The sequence below is a fragment of the Anabrus simplex genome, chromosome 2 (assembly GCF_040414725.1).
Source record: "Anabrus simplex isolate iqAnaSimp1 chromosome 2, ASM4041472v1, whole genome shotgun sequence".
Taxonomy (NCBI): domain Eukaryota; kingdom Metazoa; phylum Arthropoda; class Insecta; order Orthoptera; family Tettigoniidae; genus Anabrus; species Anabrus simplex.
In genome coordinates this window covers 868575045-868595579 of record NC_090266.1, presented here as the reverse complement: position 1 = coordinate 868595579, position 20535 = coordinate 868575045, and the positions used below count along the sequence as shown (strand labels likewise).

At 37.3% G+C, this 20535-nt stretch overlaps 1 protein-coding gene across 1 annotated transcript in view; it reads right to left on the bottom strand.

Moving 5' to 3' along the window:
- LOC136863150 (endothelin-converting enzyme 2) overlaps positions 1–20535 on the bottom strand; it is a 539501-nt gene that overhangs the window by 57562 nt on the left and 461404 nt on the right. Inside the window, exon 11 of the mRNA XM_067139494.2 lies at positions 1659–1840. Coding sequence (XP_066995595.1) covers positions 1659–1840 — 182 coding nt within the window. The remainder of the gene's footprint in view (positions 1–1658; positions 1841–20535) is intronic.

The window sequence follows — 20535 nt, the reverse complement described above, 5'->3', positions numbered from 1 at the left end:
TGGCAATAACACTGATGCACTCCGGAGACCTTTTGCCCCACGTGTTGCGCAATTTTGCAGTACAACCACGCGGCCTCCTGCAGGCCTACCATACAACCTTGCTCAAACTCCGCCAATTGCACAAATGCTTGATGTACATGCTGTCGCGGCATGCTAACAATGTTGCAGACACAGACAGAGCTCCGTATGACACAGCAAACTAGCTGCCACTGGCTCTGGAGATGACCAACTGTTGTGCAGTTTGCAACATTCCACGGCTGATAATGCGGTTCTTGGTGGGTCCGCAGCGCTGCGCGATTGATCATCACATGCACTGCCCTATCGTAGTGTCCCATGCAAGTATGTCGGGCTTTATTCACTTGCGTCAAGGTGTTCTTTCTTTCAGTTTCTGAGAGTGTACATTCTTCTATGCTATTTTCTATGCTAAATGTTGATGCATCCATTCTTGAAATTAATGTTAAAAAAAACACACTTAAAAGTTTGTGTAATGCAGCACCAATATGATGTGGTGGAAAATCAGAAGATTGTGAATGTATTGAGATACATAGTAATGATTGCTTATGTTATTAAAATCTTACAGACCAGCTATGACAAATTAAGAAATCTTTTATATAGAACTGAGCCTGTGTTTCTTTTTGCTGCCCCTTTTAACAAGCTTAAAGATGACTAATGGAGCAGTGTCGTCTTGTGATAATGTTGGTCAGAAATAAAAACAGTGCGACATTAGATGTGTGCGAGTCTGCCAGGTTCTTATTTATTTGCAGCATGGCAGCATGATATGCGCCGCTCTCATAACTTATTATTTAGTTACTCAGAGAAAGGGAGATACAACATATCTGATATCTTCACAGCCTAGTGGATTACAAATATAAAGCTAAAGCAAAGTAATCTTGGTACAGGACATGAAAGTGCTTGAAGTGGTGGGGGTAAATGCTTCTACCACCTGCAACCTCGGCACTTGATCGGCGTAGAGTGCCCCCCCCTCTGTCCCCAGGAATTAACCTGGTATTCATTTTTTGTGTAGGCTATTTTCTCAGTGCCATGGGAACCTCCGGAAGTTGAAAACTCATTTCTTAAATTTTTCAGACTTCCTGATGGAGAATTGAACTCATGTTGTTCCAGGTGAACTGAGCACACCTTTACCACCTCATAAAGGCAGCTCCTGGATTACAAATATCCATTCTGTATTTATACAGACAAAAATTTTAACAGATCAAAAATCAGCCATATAATTAATAATTACCATCCATGTTTTGAAAAACTGATAGACCTGCAGCTAGTTGCTGCTCAAATTATTTTGTCAATAACAAAGGTCAAGAAACTTCCATGTTTTATTAAAAATCACCGACTTAGAAATATCGTTGTGCAGTAGGAGTAAATGAACAAGAGTAAAATATAATAATTTCAGTAATCCCACAAGTTCAACATCAGCCAAGCTCACAAGCTATGAGCTTATATGGGTGAAAGTTCATCAATTAAACTACGAGCATACACCCTTAGACTATTTCTGTCCTTAGCTCACAAATTCAGAATGTGTCATGGGGATGAAATTATTTACTACTTCAATTCAGTCTGTAAAGAGATAGTACAGACCACACTTTATGACAGTATCTAATTCCTTATTTACATTTCCTTCAAAATTTTCATCCTGTACTCACTTATACTCTTCTCGAGGTTCCATTAACCAACTTCTCTGCATGGCTATTTGGAAGTCGACAGCATTACGAATGTTCTGAAGTAAGTTGTGCTTGTGGATTAATAGATTAGAGTAATATTCCTGTAGGTAAGTCTTCGACAGCATTTGTGCTGGAAATCCAACTTGCAGCACCATTGAGTTTACCTGCAAGACATGCAAATTGGAAATCTTACAGTTTTATAACACCACTTCTACATCACAAATATAAAACGTACTAGAAAGAGTTATTATTTTAAGGAGAAAGAAAAGGATGGATTCATAATCAGTTGCTGCAAGGAAAGAGAAAACAATATTTATAGTGGAATTTGGTTTATTTGAACCTGAAAGGTCCATAAAAAATTGAATTAATCATGAATTTTCAAATTAAGCAATATCACACACTGTACTTACTCAAATCATTGTTTTTTTAACCCACAAAAAATTAAGGATGTTAGGTGTAATGGAAAAATTCTTAAAGAAGTAGATGCTTTCAAATACCGAGGAAGTAAGGTAACTGGGAAAGGAAACATCAAGGAAGAAATTTTGGAGAGGATAGGAAATTGCTCAAAATTGTATTACTGTGTATCAGACATAATAAGAAATTGGAAAGTACCTACCAAAGCAAAAAACATGATATATAAATCGTATTATTTGCCAATATTGACCTATGGAGCAGAATGTTGGACTTTTACAAAGAAAGATGTAAGTAGATTACAAGCGACAGAGCTTTCTGCAAGGGATGTTGAGTAAAACAAGGATGGACAAGATAAGAAATGAAACAATATGAAACACGCTACAGACCAACCCTCTAAAAGAAACCATAGAGAGAAATAGGCTAAAATGATTCGGCCACATCAAAAGAATGGGACAAGAAAGATTACCAAGAAGAGCTCTGGCTGGACAGAAAATGGAAGAAGACCAATTGGAAGACCACGAACAAGATGGAGGGATCAGGTGGAGGATGACATAAATCGGAGATTTATGATTTGAACGATAGAATATGGGAAAAAAGAGAAGATTGGAAGAGGCTCTGTGAACAACCTGCATAAGAAGAAACGTATCAGGAAGAAGAAGAAAACTTACTCAAATCTCAAATTCAAAACAATCCCTACTTTTTAACTGGTTCCTAGAGTCAATGACAGTAGAATAGGATGAAACAATAACAGACCATAAAACGGTATGTGGCATTTCATGAAATAAAATAATTACTTCAGAAACAAAAAGTAAACATCAACTCTGACAGTACAAACATTATTTAAATGAACCAGGCTGGCTTCAATGCTAGCCATTGTCGCTTAATCCCTGGAATTAGAATGGATATTTTGTCACGTATCCATCTTCCGTGCCCTTGGTAGTGACGCAAGTGTAATAAACTAATATAACTTGAAAACCATACTCTTTAACCCATGGATAAATAATGCCATTATTAAGCTTGAATTATTATTTTTATGATTATTTATTATTATGACTTGTGAGGTATGGCTATGAAGTGTTTACTTCCATTTAATATTATCATTATTATTATTATTACTATTATTATTATTACTATTATTATTACCGTATTTACATAGTCATGTATGCACAATCATATTATTTGTAAGGTTATGTCATGAAACATGTGCTGTATATATATTAATATGAGTTTATTTAATGTAAGAACAAATAATCAATAGTATATAATTTATTATTACCTATATAAATTATGTATAATCTACTACAATATTGTGCATGCAACACCCTGTAATATCCAGAATAGGTATCCTTGGTACTAGATAATTGTAGAAACTTCTTTACATTATAACTAGGCTATTAGGCACTCTAGAATAATTATGAGAAAATATGTTGCATAATATCCTTCTAGAAGCCTGGCCAGGCAACATATATAAATGGTGGAGTTGAGTTATTATTTAACAGGAGTTGTTTTATGAGACTTGTGTGGAAGTCGTATTAGCCATGTGGTTGAAAACAAGTATGTGAATTGGTTTTGTTGACATGCATTTGCTACAATATCTGCTTATTCTCTTGTAGTAGTGTTTTGTTTCATGATGGCAGTCCATTAGTGCATGTGTAAATAGAATTTGTGTAATAATTTGTAAATAAACTAGTGTACACAACTGACAGCATATTGTGTTTGTCTTTGTGGATAATCAGTAGAAGTGGAATGTCTCATTTCATCTGGTGACAGTTATCAACTCCATGTGGAGTATCGTCACAACACACAGTTTTACACAGCAGCATTGACACTATATACAACACTCAATAGCGGAGTACCCTGAAGTCGATTCTGACAAGTACAGATATCAACAACACTGACGCGCGCACTAAAACATACTCTCTCTTGCAAGTTATGAATCTCACTCCGTATTGACGGTTATCACTTTACAAAAGAAAATATTTATAAAATCCTCCTATCAATACAAGTCTTGACTTGACTTGTATTGATAGGAGGATTTTATAAATACTCTCTCTTGAATTCCCCGCCTCACTCACTTACTCGAGTCCAATGATCTGACTGACCCGCTGACTTGGCAGCTCGATATTTATACTATTCAACCAACCATCTAGAATGATCGACTTCTGGAAGAGTTCTTACGACACTCTAATGAAACACACTCGAAACATCGATCGACCAGCTAGTCGAATGGGTACTCGAATGTTCTTTCAATATTTAAAAATGTACATGGAAATATCTATAACATTCGTAATGTCTCTACATGTATCTGGATAATAAAACCTTACAGTAAGTTTCCAGAACCCTTCATATACACCAATTATAGTACAATAAGACTAACATACGAACATTATGGAATTTTCTACCGCTTTTGACTCTATAGATTTTTAGGTTATACAATACATATTTGAGGTTATACAATTTTATACTACATATTTACACAGGAACCATATACTAGTCATGTTTAACACTTAATAAAAGATAATTTGGCATTAAATAAACTATAATTAAAATATATTAAACATAATAATTGAAGGTTTTACACCAGTTACAGCGTCGTACGTACGACAGGAGTTCTGTGTTTAAGCCTAAAGAGCAGAATTTTTCAGTTACGGAAACTCAAATTTTACTACCCAGAAGACTATTCAGGGAACTTACCCTAAGATGGCCAAGAGTTTGAACCTTTTCTTAGCTTCGCAACAGCTGCAGTTCCGTTTCCAGCAAAGAACAATTCTACACTACTTTTCTCCTCCACCCAGGCAGTGTTCTATAATCCTTACATGATTTCTTGAAAATATGCAAGTTTTAATATGGTATTTTTACTTTGAATTAAACAATATAATGTTCAAATTAAACACACATTTTTAACATTGTATGGGAATATCAAGGGACCACATGAAATAAAGTTCTACTGCATTATCAGAGTTCAGTATGGCTTGTGGTAATCTAATGAACTGTACTTACTGAGCTGCAAGGAATTTGCAGCGGTTCAGAAAAAAATGCTCATGTTTACAAAAAATGTTACAATGAAGGGAAACATTGAACAATATTCAGCAAGTACAAGCTCATTCTAACAAGTTTTAAAGCACATATCACCTATTCAAAAGTACAGTTATTAAATAGAAGATTATTTGACCTAAATATATCTTTGAAACAGAAGGCAACATACTGTTTTTAATGGTTTCTTTTATTTGGATAAACTTGTTGATTGCTTCCTCACTGAACCATTCTGTGAAAAGTGTAGTTGAAAATTCACTAAGATATGGGGAGCGGGTAAGGGTGTTCATATTAACTTAGTTCCCTGCATACTTCATTAAGAAACTTTCTTCAGCTTACCCTGGTTATTTCTGGGGTCGCTGGAGCCACCCAGGTTCATTTTGGTTTCGGCCAGGGGTTTACGACTTGCCATTCCTGATGCCACGTGATTCCTAAGGTGAAAATCTTGACCCAGAATCAATCAGGATTCAAAACTCAGCCTTCCAGATGGGAGACCAGCAGCCCAAACAACTGAGCTAATCAACCCCCAACCCTCCACACTTCATTCTCTTCTGAATAGATCCATATCATTAGGTTGTTGTTATATTTTTATAGTTATAGAGTAAATGTATATGATATTTAGTTTTGAACTCGTGTACATAGATCGCTGTTTACTGCCACACTTTTATTTTTGTTAATTTATTATGTATTGTGTTCTGTTTATGCACTGCTTATGATTTTTCAGTTAGTATGTAACTTTTCATTACGACTTTTCTCATTCTTTTTTACTTTTATGCTGCAGATTACTCGTTATCTTGTTTTAATGGTTGAGCTTCGCTTTCATTCTTCTTTGTATGTTATTTAGGTTTGTTATCCCTGATTTGCAAATAGAATAGAATAGAATAGAATAGAATAGAATAGAATAGAATAGAATATCTCTTTTATATATGTATTAAATTTTAATTCACGTGGTTAAGTGTAAGAGAGGGCCACGGGCCCTAACTTTGCCACTGCTAAAGTCAAAGAGAGAAAGAAAGAAAGAAAGAAAGAAATAAATAAATATTTTTCATTTATATAATACTATCAACTCAAGAGGATATAATCACTCTTGCTCGTGGTAAATTATTCTATGTTTTATCACCAGGTCACACACTCATGTTTGTCAAAGCTGACTCAACGTGTTCACTTGTTCTTAGCAGTGGCGAATTTGCCATACATGCGATTGATGTGTTACATCCCTTGTATTTTCAATGAAAAATAAATATTAATTTTTCATATTTTAATGGGAGTTATCCTATATAAAATTCTAATGCACAGTTATCAATACTCAGAGATGGATGAAATAAGCATCGCTGGCTAGTGACTGCTACTAATGTAACTGTCCAGGCTTCTCCAGCCATACTAATTTATTGTACAGTCCTATTACGTGATATCACTCGATATCAAGATTATCCGCCATCGGCAATTATTCATTAACACATATTAATTTAACTTCAATCAATTGTAAATAAGGCTTTCGGAATCATATTGTACATATTAGAACATCATTTATTATTTAAATTATAAGATAGGAATTCATTATATACTGTAAATATGGTCAATATGTTTGTTACAAGTGAACTATGTAATGCGAGTGGAATGTATTTTTTTTTTTACTTTGTTTGTAAAATATCATATGATGTTTTATTTTTATTGACCTAACCTGTACTGTATAATGTTGTAACATAGGCATTTGTAAATAGTAGAATTCTGTCTATAGTTCCTGGAAAGATCCAGAAAGTTACATAACTTTTGTACAGGGTGTGTTACTTTGTTGGTATGTGTTCTAGAAAGTGTGTTCTGTCTATTCTGGAAAAATACGACTTTCGCGATCATGCGTATTCTAGAATGTTAGTCAAAGTTCGCGATCGAAAGTAAGGTTGTCATTGGTGAGTCTAGGTGGCGATAGGGAACACGTGCATGCTGATTGGCTGCCTCCAAGGCCAGTAATTCCTATATATAGTGAGCGAGGCAGTGTTCGAATTAATTATGTATCCTGAATTCTGTCAGTCTCGGTTTATCTGTCTGCGAGCAGCCTATCTGGATGACGTCCCCCGGTTCCCGGGATGGCACTCTCCTCGGGTAAGCACTCTTGAATTCCGTTCCTGCTAAAATTTCCGTAATGTTCCGATTTGTTCTTCATACAGGAGTCTGCCCTAACCTCACCTAGATTCACCAAATTATTTACTTATGACGCCTTAGTTTTTCAGCTGGACTTACCTGTTCGTTTCTGAGGCATTCCCATTCCTTGTTTCATTAAAATATGTATATTGTAGTTTAATATTATTTCCCTTGGGGTTTGCCTCTGGTAGTTCTGTATCACTTAAGGTACGCTAGACTTTGGATAACCTGTAAATTGCATTGTACTACTGCATTGGTAACTAGATGTATAGTTGTTTTGAAATTTGAAATTACACTGATACGAAATGAACTATGGATACCACTGAACTTATAGCTCGTAACTTAGAATGTATTTGTAAAATTATTTGGTAAATAATATTCTTCATATCTAAGGATCACGGCCATTTATTTCGGAATCCGCCATCTAAGCCATGTCCATGCCTTTGGTAGGTTCCCAGCCCTTCTCATCTTCCCGGTTTGTGGTTCCCTAGTTGGCCCCACTGATATTTACGTGCATGTTTTGTTGCAGATCAGCGTAATGTTAGCTACTGTCTTGTTCCGAGTGTGTAGTGACCTTTTATATTATGTAGTTTGCCCTTAACTCCCCCTTTTAACTCTGTTTGTGCCTTGTTTTGTGTAACCACTGTAGCAGAGGTAACAATGTTGAGTCTGAGTTTGTGTCATTTCATCTCATATTGTATACACTGAAAAGTTATTCTTGACGCTTGGGAAGTTGAAATGACTCATGGATTTTAACTCATGAGCAATGTATTATAAAGCGACCTGCGCGCGAGGCTAGCCCAAGCTAGGAGACTACATCATCGACATGCCTACTTGTTACGGGTGAAGAATGATGAGAGGGAAGATATGATATGAGATCTACGAATCAGATGCTTCGTTGTAAAGAATTGGTATGGAGCAGTTACCAAGAGTGGGGAGAGCTCATGTATATTATCTTGCGTGGAGCAATTCTCAAGACAACTATAATTTATTTTTGAGACAGTGAGTGGTCGCTTCGAGACAAGTATTTTCAGGACAGTGAGTTGTCGCTTCAAGACACAGTATGTAGCTGCTGTGATGTTGTCGGATCAGGGTGAGATGAAACAAGCATACGGCTTGTGATATATTCTATAATTATTCTGGACGAAGAACTATGTTAGTTCGAGTCCACGGAACTTAGGACAAGTCTGTATTGTATCAGTAGAATAGCTAAGTTGGATTAAGATTTCTGATAACATTGAAAAATTCACAATACTGAATTTTCTCCTCATACGATAAATGGTGATCAATTTTCACAAGCATAGGGCCAATGTCTAATTTAAAGACTAGGCAATTAGGGAGTGCTAGTCCAGATAGCCCAAACCATATCGCAGAAGGAAGGAAGGATGTCCATGGAGCCAGTCTGCAACGAGAAAAGGGCAACGAGTAACCACGGAATACAGATGACCTCAACGGAAGCTACAATTGGTGAGCCACAATTAGACAATGCAAGCAACATTAAATTACAGTAACGTTCATTTGACCAGATATTGCGTTAATTTTCTTTCTCAAAGCAATACGTAATGGTTAATTATTTAAAATCCTACCCCTGTGATTTAAGTATAAGTCTCTATGCTATTAAATATAAATTTTGCTGTACAGTTTTGTTTAAAACTGTAAAGCTGGCGCCCAAACAATACATAGAGAAATGGGAAACCATGGAGTGATTATTGATTCTATTTGCACGGCAATTTGCGGGCAAGCCACATATAGTTTATATTTATATTCATGTGTCCCCAGCTATTAACTTTCGTCTCCTCAAGTATGAAGATTAGGAGAGCGAACAGTTTCATTTGTCGCACCAACGTGGAACTCGAAAACCATTAAGTATTCGTGATAGGAAAGCAGTAAAAGTAGTGTCTGTGTTTGCAGGGGTTATATGTGTGATTTTGGGAGAATCATGGCTGCACAAGGTGAAAAGGACATGAAATTACGTAGCGGAAATTTAGTAAAGGTAGGCGAGGTGCTGAATTCTAGGAATGTTGTAGATAAGAGCATTGAAGTAGATAAAACAGTAGAGAGTGGTGGGAGCATGGAAAATAGCACAGAATCTGATGTAGCTAGAATGGAGGGCAAGAAAGAAGGTAATACAAATAGTGAAATGAATATTCAACAACTGTTTTTGATGATGCAAGGGACATTACAGCAAATGGATGAAATTAGGAAGGAAACAGATGAAATTAGGAAGGAAACAGATGAAATTAGGAAGGAAACAGATGAAATTAGGAAGGAAGTAGAGAGAACGCAGACAGAGATTAAAGAAAATAGAAACGAGATAGAACAGACGAAAACGGAAATTAGCAGAGAAGTTCATACTAGGATGGATGCTTTAAATCATATATTAGATGAAACACTAGAGCAGCAGAAACTTTTTGATAAACAGTTAGGGGAACTGGAGATGAGACGTAGTCAACATGAGAAAGAAGTAGAAAGAAAGTTAAGTGAACATAAAAGCGAAGTAATGGAGTTGGTAGAGAAAGAAAATTGTGAAGTTAGGAGCGAAGTAGACCAGCAGATCACAGGAATTAATCGTAAAATTCAGGAACAAGTAGGAGAAGCTAGTAAAGTTAGAGAACAAGTACAACAACAATACAATGATCTGTGCGATAAGATAGAGATTAATGCTAAAATATGTAATGAAAAGTTTGCGAGTGACGTAGAAACAAGAGAGAAAATAATAAATGAACGTATTGATAGGTCGGAGGCACAAATACGTAAATAAATCAGAGAAAAGCAGGGTAATATAGGAAGTCAGTGCCATGGTACAAATTTCATATGTGAAACTGAACTACCAAAATTCAATGGGAGGCAGACAAACCCTTTAGATTTTTAAACACTGTGAAGAAACGCTTTGAAAAGCGAATAGAAGAAGGAGTCATTGAATGGGAAGAAGCATTTGAAATAATTGGCAATGCTTTTATTGGGGAAGCAGAATCATCGTTTGTGGTGTACAAGAGCAACATGACCAGTATAGTGGAATTCCAGAAATATTTCACAGAGAAATTCTGGAGTAAAGTTATACAAAGCAGGGGGAGAGAGCGAATTGTCTTTCGGAAATTTTCTGGCCCACGTGATGATTTGTAAAAACGTAGATTGGATGTCAGCGGAGAGAGATATTTTGAAATTATTGCTCAGACATTTTCCCAACAAAACCCGCGAAGCTAGCTGTATGCAACAGATAGAGTCTATTCAAGGAATGAAAAGATTGCTAGCAAGTTTTGATGCGTTAGGAAATAGTAATAGTACACGAGAGTACACAAACCATCAAACACCACCCAGAAGACCAGAACACAATCACCGTGGTCAATTTCAAGTGAAACAATAAAATATAGGTAATCAGTCACACCAGCAAAATAGGAATGTTCAGAGGGAACGTAATGTTGAGGAAGTTACAAACCGAAAACAGGATACAAGGAGACAGAGTAATTTAAACTAACAGTAGACGGTAATGAGAGATCAGATTATCAGTCTTCAGTACATGTTGTGAGAAATTGTGTAATGACGCACATGAATTATGATCTCGATGTCAGAGATGAGTTATTACGGGAAGTGGTAGTGGATCAAGTCGAAGTTGCTAGGTAAAGTGATAACCCCATTGTTACGATCGAAGTATGGAGGGCGCATTATCAGGCTTTATTAGATTCAGGCAGTCAAAGGTCATGTGTAAGTTCGAAGTGGTATGAGGACAGAAAAAAGGAGAATATTGAGATTGAAGAAATGCCTGTGAAATCCACAAATATCGTTACTGCTGTAGGTAAACGATCCAAGCAAATATGTAAACAAGTTGCCATGCCTATTTGTATTAACGGGAAGTCGAAAATTCAGATATGTCTTGTTATTCCAAACCTTATATTTGATGTTATCTTAGAATCTGACTGGCTAAGTTTATACTCAGCTCGGTTAGATTACAATGAGGCGATGGTATATTTAAGGTGGGATAATGAGGATATTGAAGTCAGTGGGATGCCGAAGTTCAAACGAAAGTGGAGGTTTGTAACATGTGGTGTGTCAACGATGTTTCAAAAGATGAAGAAGAAAGAGCAAATTTTAAGTTATGTGAAGTGTGGTTAGAGGAGAACCAAGATGATGCTTTGAGAGAAGCAGTAGATAGTAGCAATTTGGAAGAAGGTCAGAGGGACCAATTGTTGTATGTGTTGAGAAAACACAAGGAAGTATTTTCATTGAAACCTGGTAAAACACATGTGTATGAACACTCATTTTCAGTGCTGGATCAAAGTATATTCGCTGGACCGAGATATCCGATACCACATAAATATGCTAAAGCAGTAGGCAATCAAATAGAAGCCATGTTAGAGGATGGTATTATTGAAGTTTCGAGTAGTCAGTGTGTCAATCCTTTATTGATCATGCCTAAGAGCGATGGTTCTGTCCGTTTATGTATTGATGCGAGGGAGATGAATAGACGTATTGTGGCAGATCAATTAAAATCGTTAACTGTAGAGGAGCTGATACAGGATTTTCAAGGCAAAGTGTGGTTTTCTACTGTAGATTTACGGAGTAGTTTTTGGCAGATTCTGTTAAGGGAGGAAGATAGACCTTAACAGCTTTCAGTCACAAGGGTAATCTGTATCAATTCTGCCGTGTCCCATATGGTACTCGTACTAGTTCTTCTGCTTTAATTCGTGCTTTGAATATTGCTTTATATTGATGATTTAGTCATTTCGTCTAGTGGTCTTGAAGAGCATTTAGAACATCTCGACAGGGTATTTACCAAGTTGGAATAGGCAGGTTTCACTCTTAAACTGGAGAAATGCATATTTTGTAAGCTGAAGTCATCGTTTTAGGACACTGTGTATCTGCAGTAGGTGCGACTCCAGAAAGCATGAGAATAGAGAAAATATTGAATGCAAAATGGCCCAGGAATATAAAAGAATTGAGATCATACATTTGAGTACGTAACTTTTTTTAGAAGATTTGTAGTAAGATTTTCCTACCTATTAGAGCCGTTTAGAGATTTGCTGAAAGCTGGCAATAAGTGGAAGTGGGCAGAATACCATGAGAAGGCATTTGAAGAGCTAAAAGATGGTTTTAGGAAAGCTGTGATTCTGAAATATCCTAGAGGTGACAGGAAGTATGTTATGATGACTGGTGCATCACATTGTGGTATTGCCGGAGTTCTATGTCAGGAGGATGATGAGAACAACTTAGGGATTGTTTCGTTGGCTTCGAGAGGGCTAAGTGCAGCTCAGAAACGCTATACGATAACTGAATTAGAGTTCTTAGTGATTATATATTCTCTAAGTAAGTTTAGGATGTACGTGTTGGGTACGAAATTTGAGATCTGGACTGACCATCATGCGTTATCTTTTATTTCTACTTGTAAATTGTCATCTAATAGGGTCAGTAGATGGATTTTAGCAATACAGGAGTATGATTTTAAAGTGGTATACATTAAGGGCAAGAATAATGTGTTGGCCGATTTGCTATCCAGAGACCGGGATTTGTGTAATGAAGGTAGTGTCTTTAAGACTCAAGAAGGCATTTTAATCTGTGCATGTCTTCATAAAGACAATAAGGAAGCTTTGAATAGATTAAAAATGATGCGGTTTGAATAATCTCAGGATAGTGAGTGTAAAGATGTGATAAGTGAACTTGAAAACAGAGATCAGGAAAGTGTGAAGAAAGGTAGGCACACTTATAGGATGGTTGATCAATTTTTAACGAAGAATTGTGGTGATGATCGTTGGCGTATATGTGTACCCAAATCATTGAGAAAAGAATTAATTTGGTTCATTCATAAAGAGTTGGGACATTATGGAACAAGTAAAGTGTTGTATGGGATAAGATGGGAAGGGAAATTAGGAAAACTATTTCCTCTTGTGATTTATGCCAACGGAGTAAAGCTCCCAATAGGTATCTCGAAGGACCTAGGCAAAGCGGTCATTACTGAGAAAACGGGTGATCTTGTTTGTATAGACTTATTTGGACCCGTAGTTCGTGGTAAATATGGCTATCAATACCTGTTTGTGGTGATTGATGTTTTTTCTAAGTTAGTCAAACTGTATCCGATGAGAAAAGCAACAGGTCTTGGTTGTAGTAAGATTATTAGTATGTTCAAGAATTAGGTACGCCTAGGAGGTTATTATCTGATAGTGGATGTCAATTTACCTCGATGAAGTGGAAGGCTGTGATGACTTGAGTTAGGTATCACACATGTTTTTTCCTCAATCAGGAACCCACAAGGGAATATGTGTGAACGCACGATGAAGGAATTAGGTAGGATGTTTAGATCTTTAGTTCATGACAAGCACACTGCGTGGGTGGGTTCTTTAGCTTTGATTGAGAAATGGATTAATATGGTACAGCATGAAAGTACGAAATTCACTCCATTAGAGGTTCATTTTGGCAGCAATCCAAGGAATAAGCTGACAAAAATACTAGGTATTACACAGGAACCTCAGCGGGACTAAGATATATGTCAGACTAGCGAGAGAGAATTTGATTAAAGTGGCTGAGAAGCATAGCAAACAGCAGAAACATCAGGTATTAGACGAATTTCAGGTAGGAGATTTTGTTCTGTTACGTGTTCCCATGCTCTCGTCCAGTGAAGAGAAGGTGACGAAGAAATTCTTTTTGTTGTATCAGGGTCCATTCCAGATTCATTGTCGGCTTGATCCGTGTGCATACAGATTGAAAGATGGTAATCGTGTCATGTTGGGCTCTTATAATATTCGCTCTCTGAGACGATATATTTCTGAGAATATCTCCCAGGTGTTGTTTTGATAACACTAAATGTACTTCAGTTAGAAAATGTGAATGCATGTATAGGTTGTGAACCTAGACCTGACAATATTGTAGAAGCCATGAATAACTTGGGAATTATTTATTGTAACTGCAGAAGGAAATTAACGCAATAATTTTCTAAGTATATATTTTTTGCAATAAAAACAAGAAATTGCTTGCTGCCACCTAAAAGAGGTAAGCCACGTGTGATAACATGTGTGTGGTGTATATAATTATAATAACCTGGAACTGCAGAACACTTTGTCGGTGAAGTGCAAAGATAGTGTTATTTACCTGTTGTTATGTTGTAAATATTATGAGTGTTGCTGACAAACTTTCGGAAGAATATCGGCAGGAATTATTACAAGTGTTATGTAGTATCATTGGAACAGACACTCTACAGTGAGATACAAGATTTGATTATATATGTTTTTATTAAGTGTTTATAAGAGGCAATGATGTATGTATCAACCATATTGGTGTAGTGTGTTATTTTCATATATGTTATATTTGTAAATAACAGGAGGGCATATGTAAACGTCCAGGCTTCTCCAGCCATACTAATTTATTGTACAGTCCTATTACGTGATATTACTCGATATCAAGTTTATCAGCCATCGGCAATTATTCATTAACACATATTAATTTAACTTCAATCAATTGTAAATAAGGCTTTTGGAATCATATTGTACATATTAGAACATCATTTATTATTTAAATTATAAGATAGGAATTCATTATATACTGTAAATATGGTCAATATGTTGACTGAGTTTGTGTCATTTCATCTCATATTGTATACACGGAAAAGTTATTCTTGACGCTTGGGAAGTTGAAATGACTCATGGGCTTTAACTCGTGAGCAATGTATTATACAGTGACGCGCACGAGGCTAGCCCAAGCTAGGAGACTACATCATCGACATGCCTACTTGTTACAGGTGAAGAATGATGAGAGGGAAGATATGATATGAGATCTACGAATCAGATGCTTCGTTGTAAAGAGATTTGGCATGGAGCAGTTACCAAGAGTGGGGAGAGCTCAAGTATATTATCTTGCGCGGAGCATTTCTCAAGACAACTACAATTTATTTTTGAGACAGTGAGTGGTCGCTTCAAGACAAGTATTTTCAGGACAGTGAGTTGTCGCTTCAAGACACAGTATGTAGCTGCTGTGATGTTGTCAGATCAGGGTGAGATGAAACAAGCATACGGCTTGTGATATATTCTATAATTATTCTGGACGAAGAACTACGTTAGTTCAAGTCCACGGAACTTGGTACAAGTCTGTATTGTATCAGTAGAATAGCTAAGTTGGATTAAGATTTCTGATAACATTGAAAAATTCACAATACTGAATTTTCTCCTCATACGATAAATGGTGATCAATTTTCACAAGCATAGGGCCAATGTCTAATTTAAAGACTAGGCAATTAGGGAGTGCTAGTCCAGATAGCCCAAACCATATCACAGAAGGAAGGAAGGATGTCCATGGAGCCAGTCTGCAACGGAAAAAGGGGAACGAGTAACCATGGAATACAGATGACCTCAACGGAAGCTACAATTGGTGAGCCACAATTAGACAATGCAAGCAACATTAAATTACAGTAACGTTAAATTCTTAATTTCCTCCAAGCTAAAAGGTACTTTTCCGACTCATCTCAATTTTTTGTTTAAAAAATCATTTGACCAGATATTGGATTAATTTTCTTTCTCAAAGCAATACTTAATGGTTAATTATTTAAAATCCTACCCCTGTGATTTAAGTATAAGTATCTATGCTATTAAATATAAATTTTGCTGTACAGTTTTGTTTAAAACTGTAAAACTGGCGCCCAAACAATACAGAGAGAAATGGGAAACCATGGAGTGATAATTGATTCTATTTGTGTGGCAATTTGCGGGCGAGCCACATATAATTCATATTTATATTCATGTGTCCCTAACTATTACCTTTCGTCTCCTCAAGTATGAAGATTAGGAGAGCGAACAGTTACACTAATTGCCAAACTTCTCCAGAGATGGCAGCAGTAGTTCAGCAGGCATGGATGTAGGCCCTCTTGCCTATTGTCTGTCACACTCGACCTTGGAGATTCTCGTTATTATGGCAGGGTCCCTTGCCTACAGCCTGTCAAAACTGAATTATGTAGTAGTCATAAAGACTATTTCTACTGCCATTCAAATTATGTTGTCCAAGGTGGTTGTTGAAGTCGCAATCAAGATGGGGAGTTTTCGGGACAATGGTAGGCTCCTGTACCTACTGCCAGTCACAATTTTGGGAGGGTTCATTACAAAAGCGGGCCCCATTTCCTACTTTCAGTCACATTCGAGTTGGGGAGTTTTCAATATAATGGCAGACCACCATTTCCTACTTCCAATCATAATTGACTTGGGAAGTTTTCATTATCATAGCAGGTCTCCTCGCCTACTGCAAATCACAGTCAGCTTGGGGAGTTATCATTATAATTGATACAAAATTTCAAGGGTCTCCAGAAGAAGGAGAAGAGGAAACCAGAGAGGAGGAAACAGGAAAGTGAATGGATGAAGAAGTATTGGAAGTCAAGAAAAGAAAGATTAAGATGAATGCACAGAGTTACTTACCGTGGTCCCCAGATAGCCAAAATCGAATATAGAAACAATGGCAAGCTCCCTTGCCTACAGCCAGTCACTAATGAATTCTACTTCTGTTCAAATTATGTTGTCCAAGCTTGTTGTTCAACTTAGGTTTCTTATGAAACTTCCTTGTACATTACATTTTTTGTTTGTCCTTGTAGCTGCAGAACAACAAGGCTGTCAGGAGAACTTACACATGAACTGGTTTTGTATAACTGACCATAGGAAGGATCATCACTCCTTAAATCCACACTAGCAAAGTAACTTTTAAAGACTGCACCTGAGCTTTGTTAATTGTCATTTCGAAGCATAGTTTAACGGGAAGGTGCAGTCGCTTGAATAGGAAATGGTAGTCTGAGGAAATCAAAGGAATGTGGGGGATGAAAATGGTTTCTCCCACACCACATCCCATGAAGATGGTTTTCTTGATCATGTTACTATGTAAAGACTTCATTTGCAGAAAGGTGCCCCAATATGAGGTGGAAAACCTGGTGGTTTTAAAGGGTATGGAAGAACTCCACAGAGTAATGGACCATGTCCTCTATCTCCACCATGGAGTCCACAGACTTGTATCTCACCATCTTAGTAGGAATAGCAATAAGGAATCACTGATACTTGCTGTGGTGTCATGAAAATAGCTCTCTCCTTGAGCCAATTTGGGTCTAAATCTGTGAATCAGTTAAGCCAGGGTAAATTTTATCACACAAAATTTTCAAATCTTTAACAACTTCACTGAAATGTACTAGATTATGCACTTGGCAATCTTCTCCCTTTAAACCTTCATCACCAATTTCAAGAAGTCAGTTGGAAACTCTTCAGCATTCAAATCACCTTTATGATGGACCATCTTATTGTCTCACAAAGATAGGACTTGGACTTCAGGTCATAGGTAGGATGACCTGAGGCAGGCTTGGACTTCAGGTCATAGGTAAGATGACCTGAGGCAGGCTTTTACCTCATCAGTCAGGTAGTCAGGTAGTGTCTGCTGGAAGTCTCCAGCCAGTAATACAGTCATCCCATCCATCAGATGTTGACTACTCTGAATGTCCTGGAGAGCTTTGTCCAATGCTTCAATTCCTCCTTTATGAGCCATAGTATACTGACCCCAGACTATCAGCTCGCACTCTTTAAGTACCTGAGCAGTATCATTCTGTTTTAAAATATAACAAAGAGGAGTTGCAGAGAAATTCAAGTAAAAGGCAATTTGTGTTCTTCCCACCATCTCACAAAGTGTATACCTGATGAAGCTACTGAGATCACTATTTTCTTGGTTTTCCTTAAACTGGCAAGAATCAGATTTACCAAAAACATTTTGCCTGGTCTACCTGGAGCATCAAGAAAGAAAAGCTGCCCAGAATCTAAACCAACACTATTAATGACCTCTTGCCAGGCTGAGTGGCTCAGACAGTTAAGGCACTGGCCTTCTGACCCCAATGTGGCAGGTTCGATCCTGGCTCAGTCCGGTGATATTTGAAGATTCTCAAATACGTCAGCTTCGTGTCTGTAGATTTACTGGCACATACAAGAACACCCGCGGGACTAAATTCTGGCACCTCGGCATCTCCGAAGACCGAAAAAGTAGTTAGTGGGACGTAAAGCAAATAACATTATTATTATTATTATTATTATTATTAATGACCTCTTGATAACCCTTATTTTGTTTGGTGTTGAGTTTAGTAAATTTTGAGCAAGTAATTGAGAAAGTTGTAATACTTCATAAGAAATTTCTCTCAGGTATTCATGACTGATGCTAACTTCATTTATATTATTTGATGGTGAGGGAAGACCAAACTGCTTAAGTGGCCGGTTAACTGAAAGTACTATGTTTTCTAACACAAAGCATTTGTTATAAACAATGCTGATACAGTGTTCAATGCCAACCTCCTGAATTTCACTCATCTGCCTTTTTATATCCTCAGAAAGAGTGTGTCTGTGGTTTTCCCAAAGTGCTAAAGGATCTGCCAATCGACAGAGCACCAGCATGACAGCAAATAGTTATCATAGCTTGTAAGGCGAGTCAGAAATCGCAGTTTCCTCAAGAGTGTGATTCCGATGAGTACCATCATAAAAAATAAAAAATAAAAACCAATGCTCAGCAAGCAGACCGATAAGTAGGATAAACCAAACCTAACACTCCTTAACATTGTTAAAGCCAGTAGGCACTTAACCCTTAATCGGGCGCGTAGTGGTCTAAACGACCGACCTCTAAAAGTTTTGGACAAGGAATCCGTCTGAAGGTCAGCTATGCCCTCCCTCCTCCAGACTATCTCCCCAAGGGATCATCTAGCCACCTGATAGGGTAGCCCCTCCTCAGTCGCCCTGTAGACAGGGAGGTAGATGGTCGAGTCAGTCTGCGGTCTTTTACACCGGTGCACCCGTTAGTGTAACTTGTGTCTCGGTCATTGTGACCAGTACGTGCCCGGCTGTGTTTCACTAGATTTGTTTAGTTTCATGTGCATATACATCTCAATTGGATCCTGCTGAAGAGGAAAGGATCCGATTATTGATAGAGAGTGTTGAAGAGGAAGAAAGTGAAAGAATAACTGAATTTGTGAAAGACAGAGACCAAGCAATAGGATGCCTATTGGAAGAAGTAGATGAGGCAGCAGAAGATACTTCCAGACAGCCACAAAGTGATGATGAAAGTGAAACTGACAATCTTGAGGTTAGTGAACATGATACAGGTATTGAGCTATCTGGTGATGACGGACGCGGTGCTGGTTTTTTCTAAAGTGAATTTGACAGGCAAGGGCGGTGAGACAGAATGGCGTGCGCACCCAATATTCACAAGGACTGGTCGTGGACCAGGTAATAATATTGTAACAAGCCTTCCAGGGCCTAAAGGTTTAGCCAGGAATGTTAAAACTCCAACTGAAACCTGGGAGCTATTTTTTCCAAGACAATATTGTACAAAAGATTGTCGACTATATCAATATTTGGTTAAAACAATTACAATAATTCTTCAGTGTGTTCACATAAAGAAAATAGTGCAAAATTGAATTTTAATATGAACTCAAATATACGTAAAATAATGTATAATTCTCTCATATACATGTTTTTTACAAAGGTGGTTTTTATGCTGTAAAATTAAATGTTTTTATAATTTGAAGTACAAATATTTCTGAAAAAACGGTGTTTTAATTTATGATTACCCATGCCAGAAATATTACAGTGACAATGGATGAAGGGGAGGATAAATATATATCTAGTTCAAATAGCTTACATTTTACAAACCAGAAAACTGGGCGAGTTGGCCGTGCGGTTAGGAGCGCGCAGCTGTGAGCTCACATCCGTGAGATAGTGGATTCGAACCCCACTGTCGGCAGCCGTGAATATGGTTTTCCGTGGTTTCCCATTTTCACACCAGGCAAATGCTGGGGCTGTACCTTAATTAAGGCCACGGCCGCTTCCTTCCCATTCCTAGGCCTTTCCTTTCCCATCGTCGCCATAAGACCTATCTGTGTCGGTGCAACGTAACGCAACTAGCAAAAAAAAAAAAAAAAAAACAGAAAGAAAGTTATTTTTCAAAGGTTTCAAAATTTATTTGTAAATCAACTCAATTTTCAACAAGTTTTTATTTTTCTAATGCGGTCATTCAGTACGTAAGTTTTAAAAAATATTATCTAAATAAAAGTAAACTTACTTGCAACAGTATTAAACTTCAACATTTTTATTAGATTCCCAAGGCCGTACAATAAATTATGAAAATAATCGCTGCAGTCTAAAAGACCGTGCGCGCCTGAGAGAGTTCGTCGGAAGGGCGCGCCTGATTGAGGGTTAAACTTTGTTAAAAAGGAGTTGCAAAATAGCATTTAGCAGTGTTTGGATGTATGGTGTACACTCAACCAATCATTTCATCCTTTTTATTTTTCAATTGG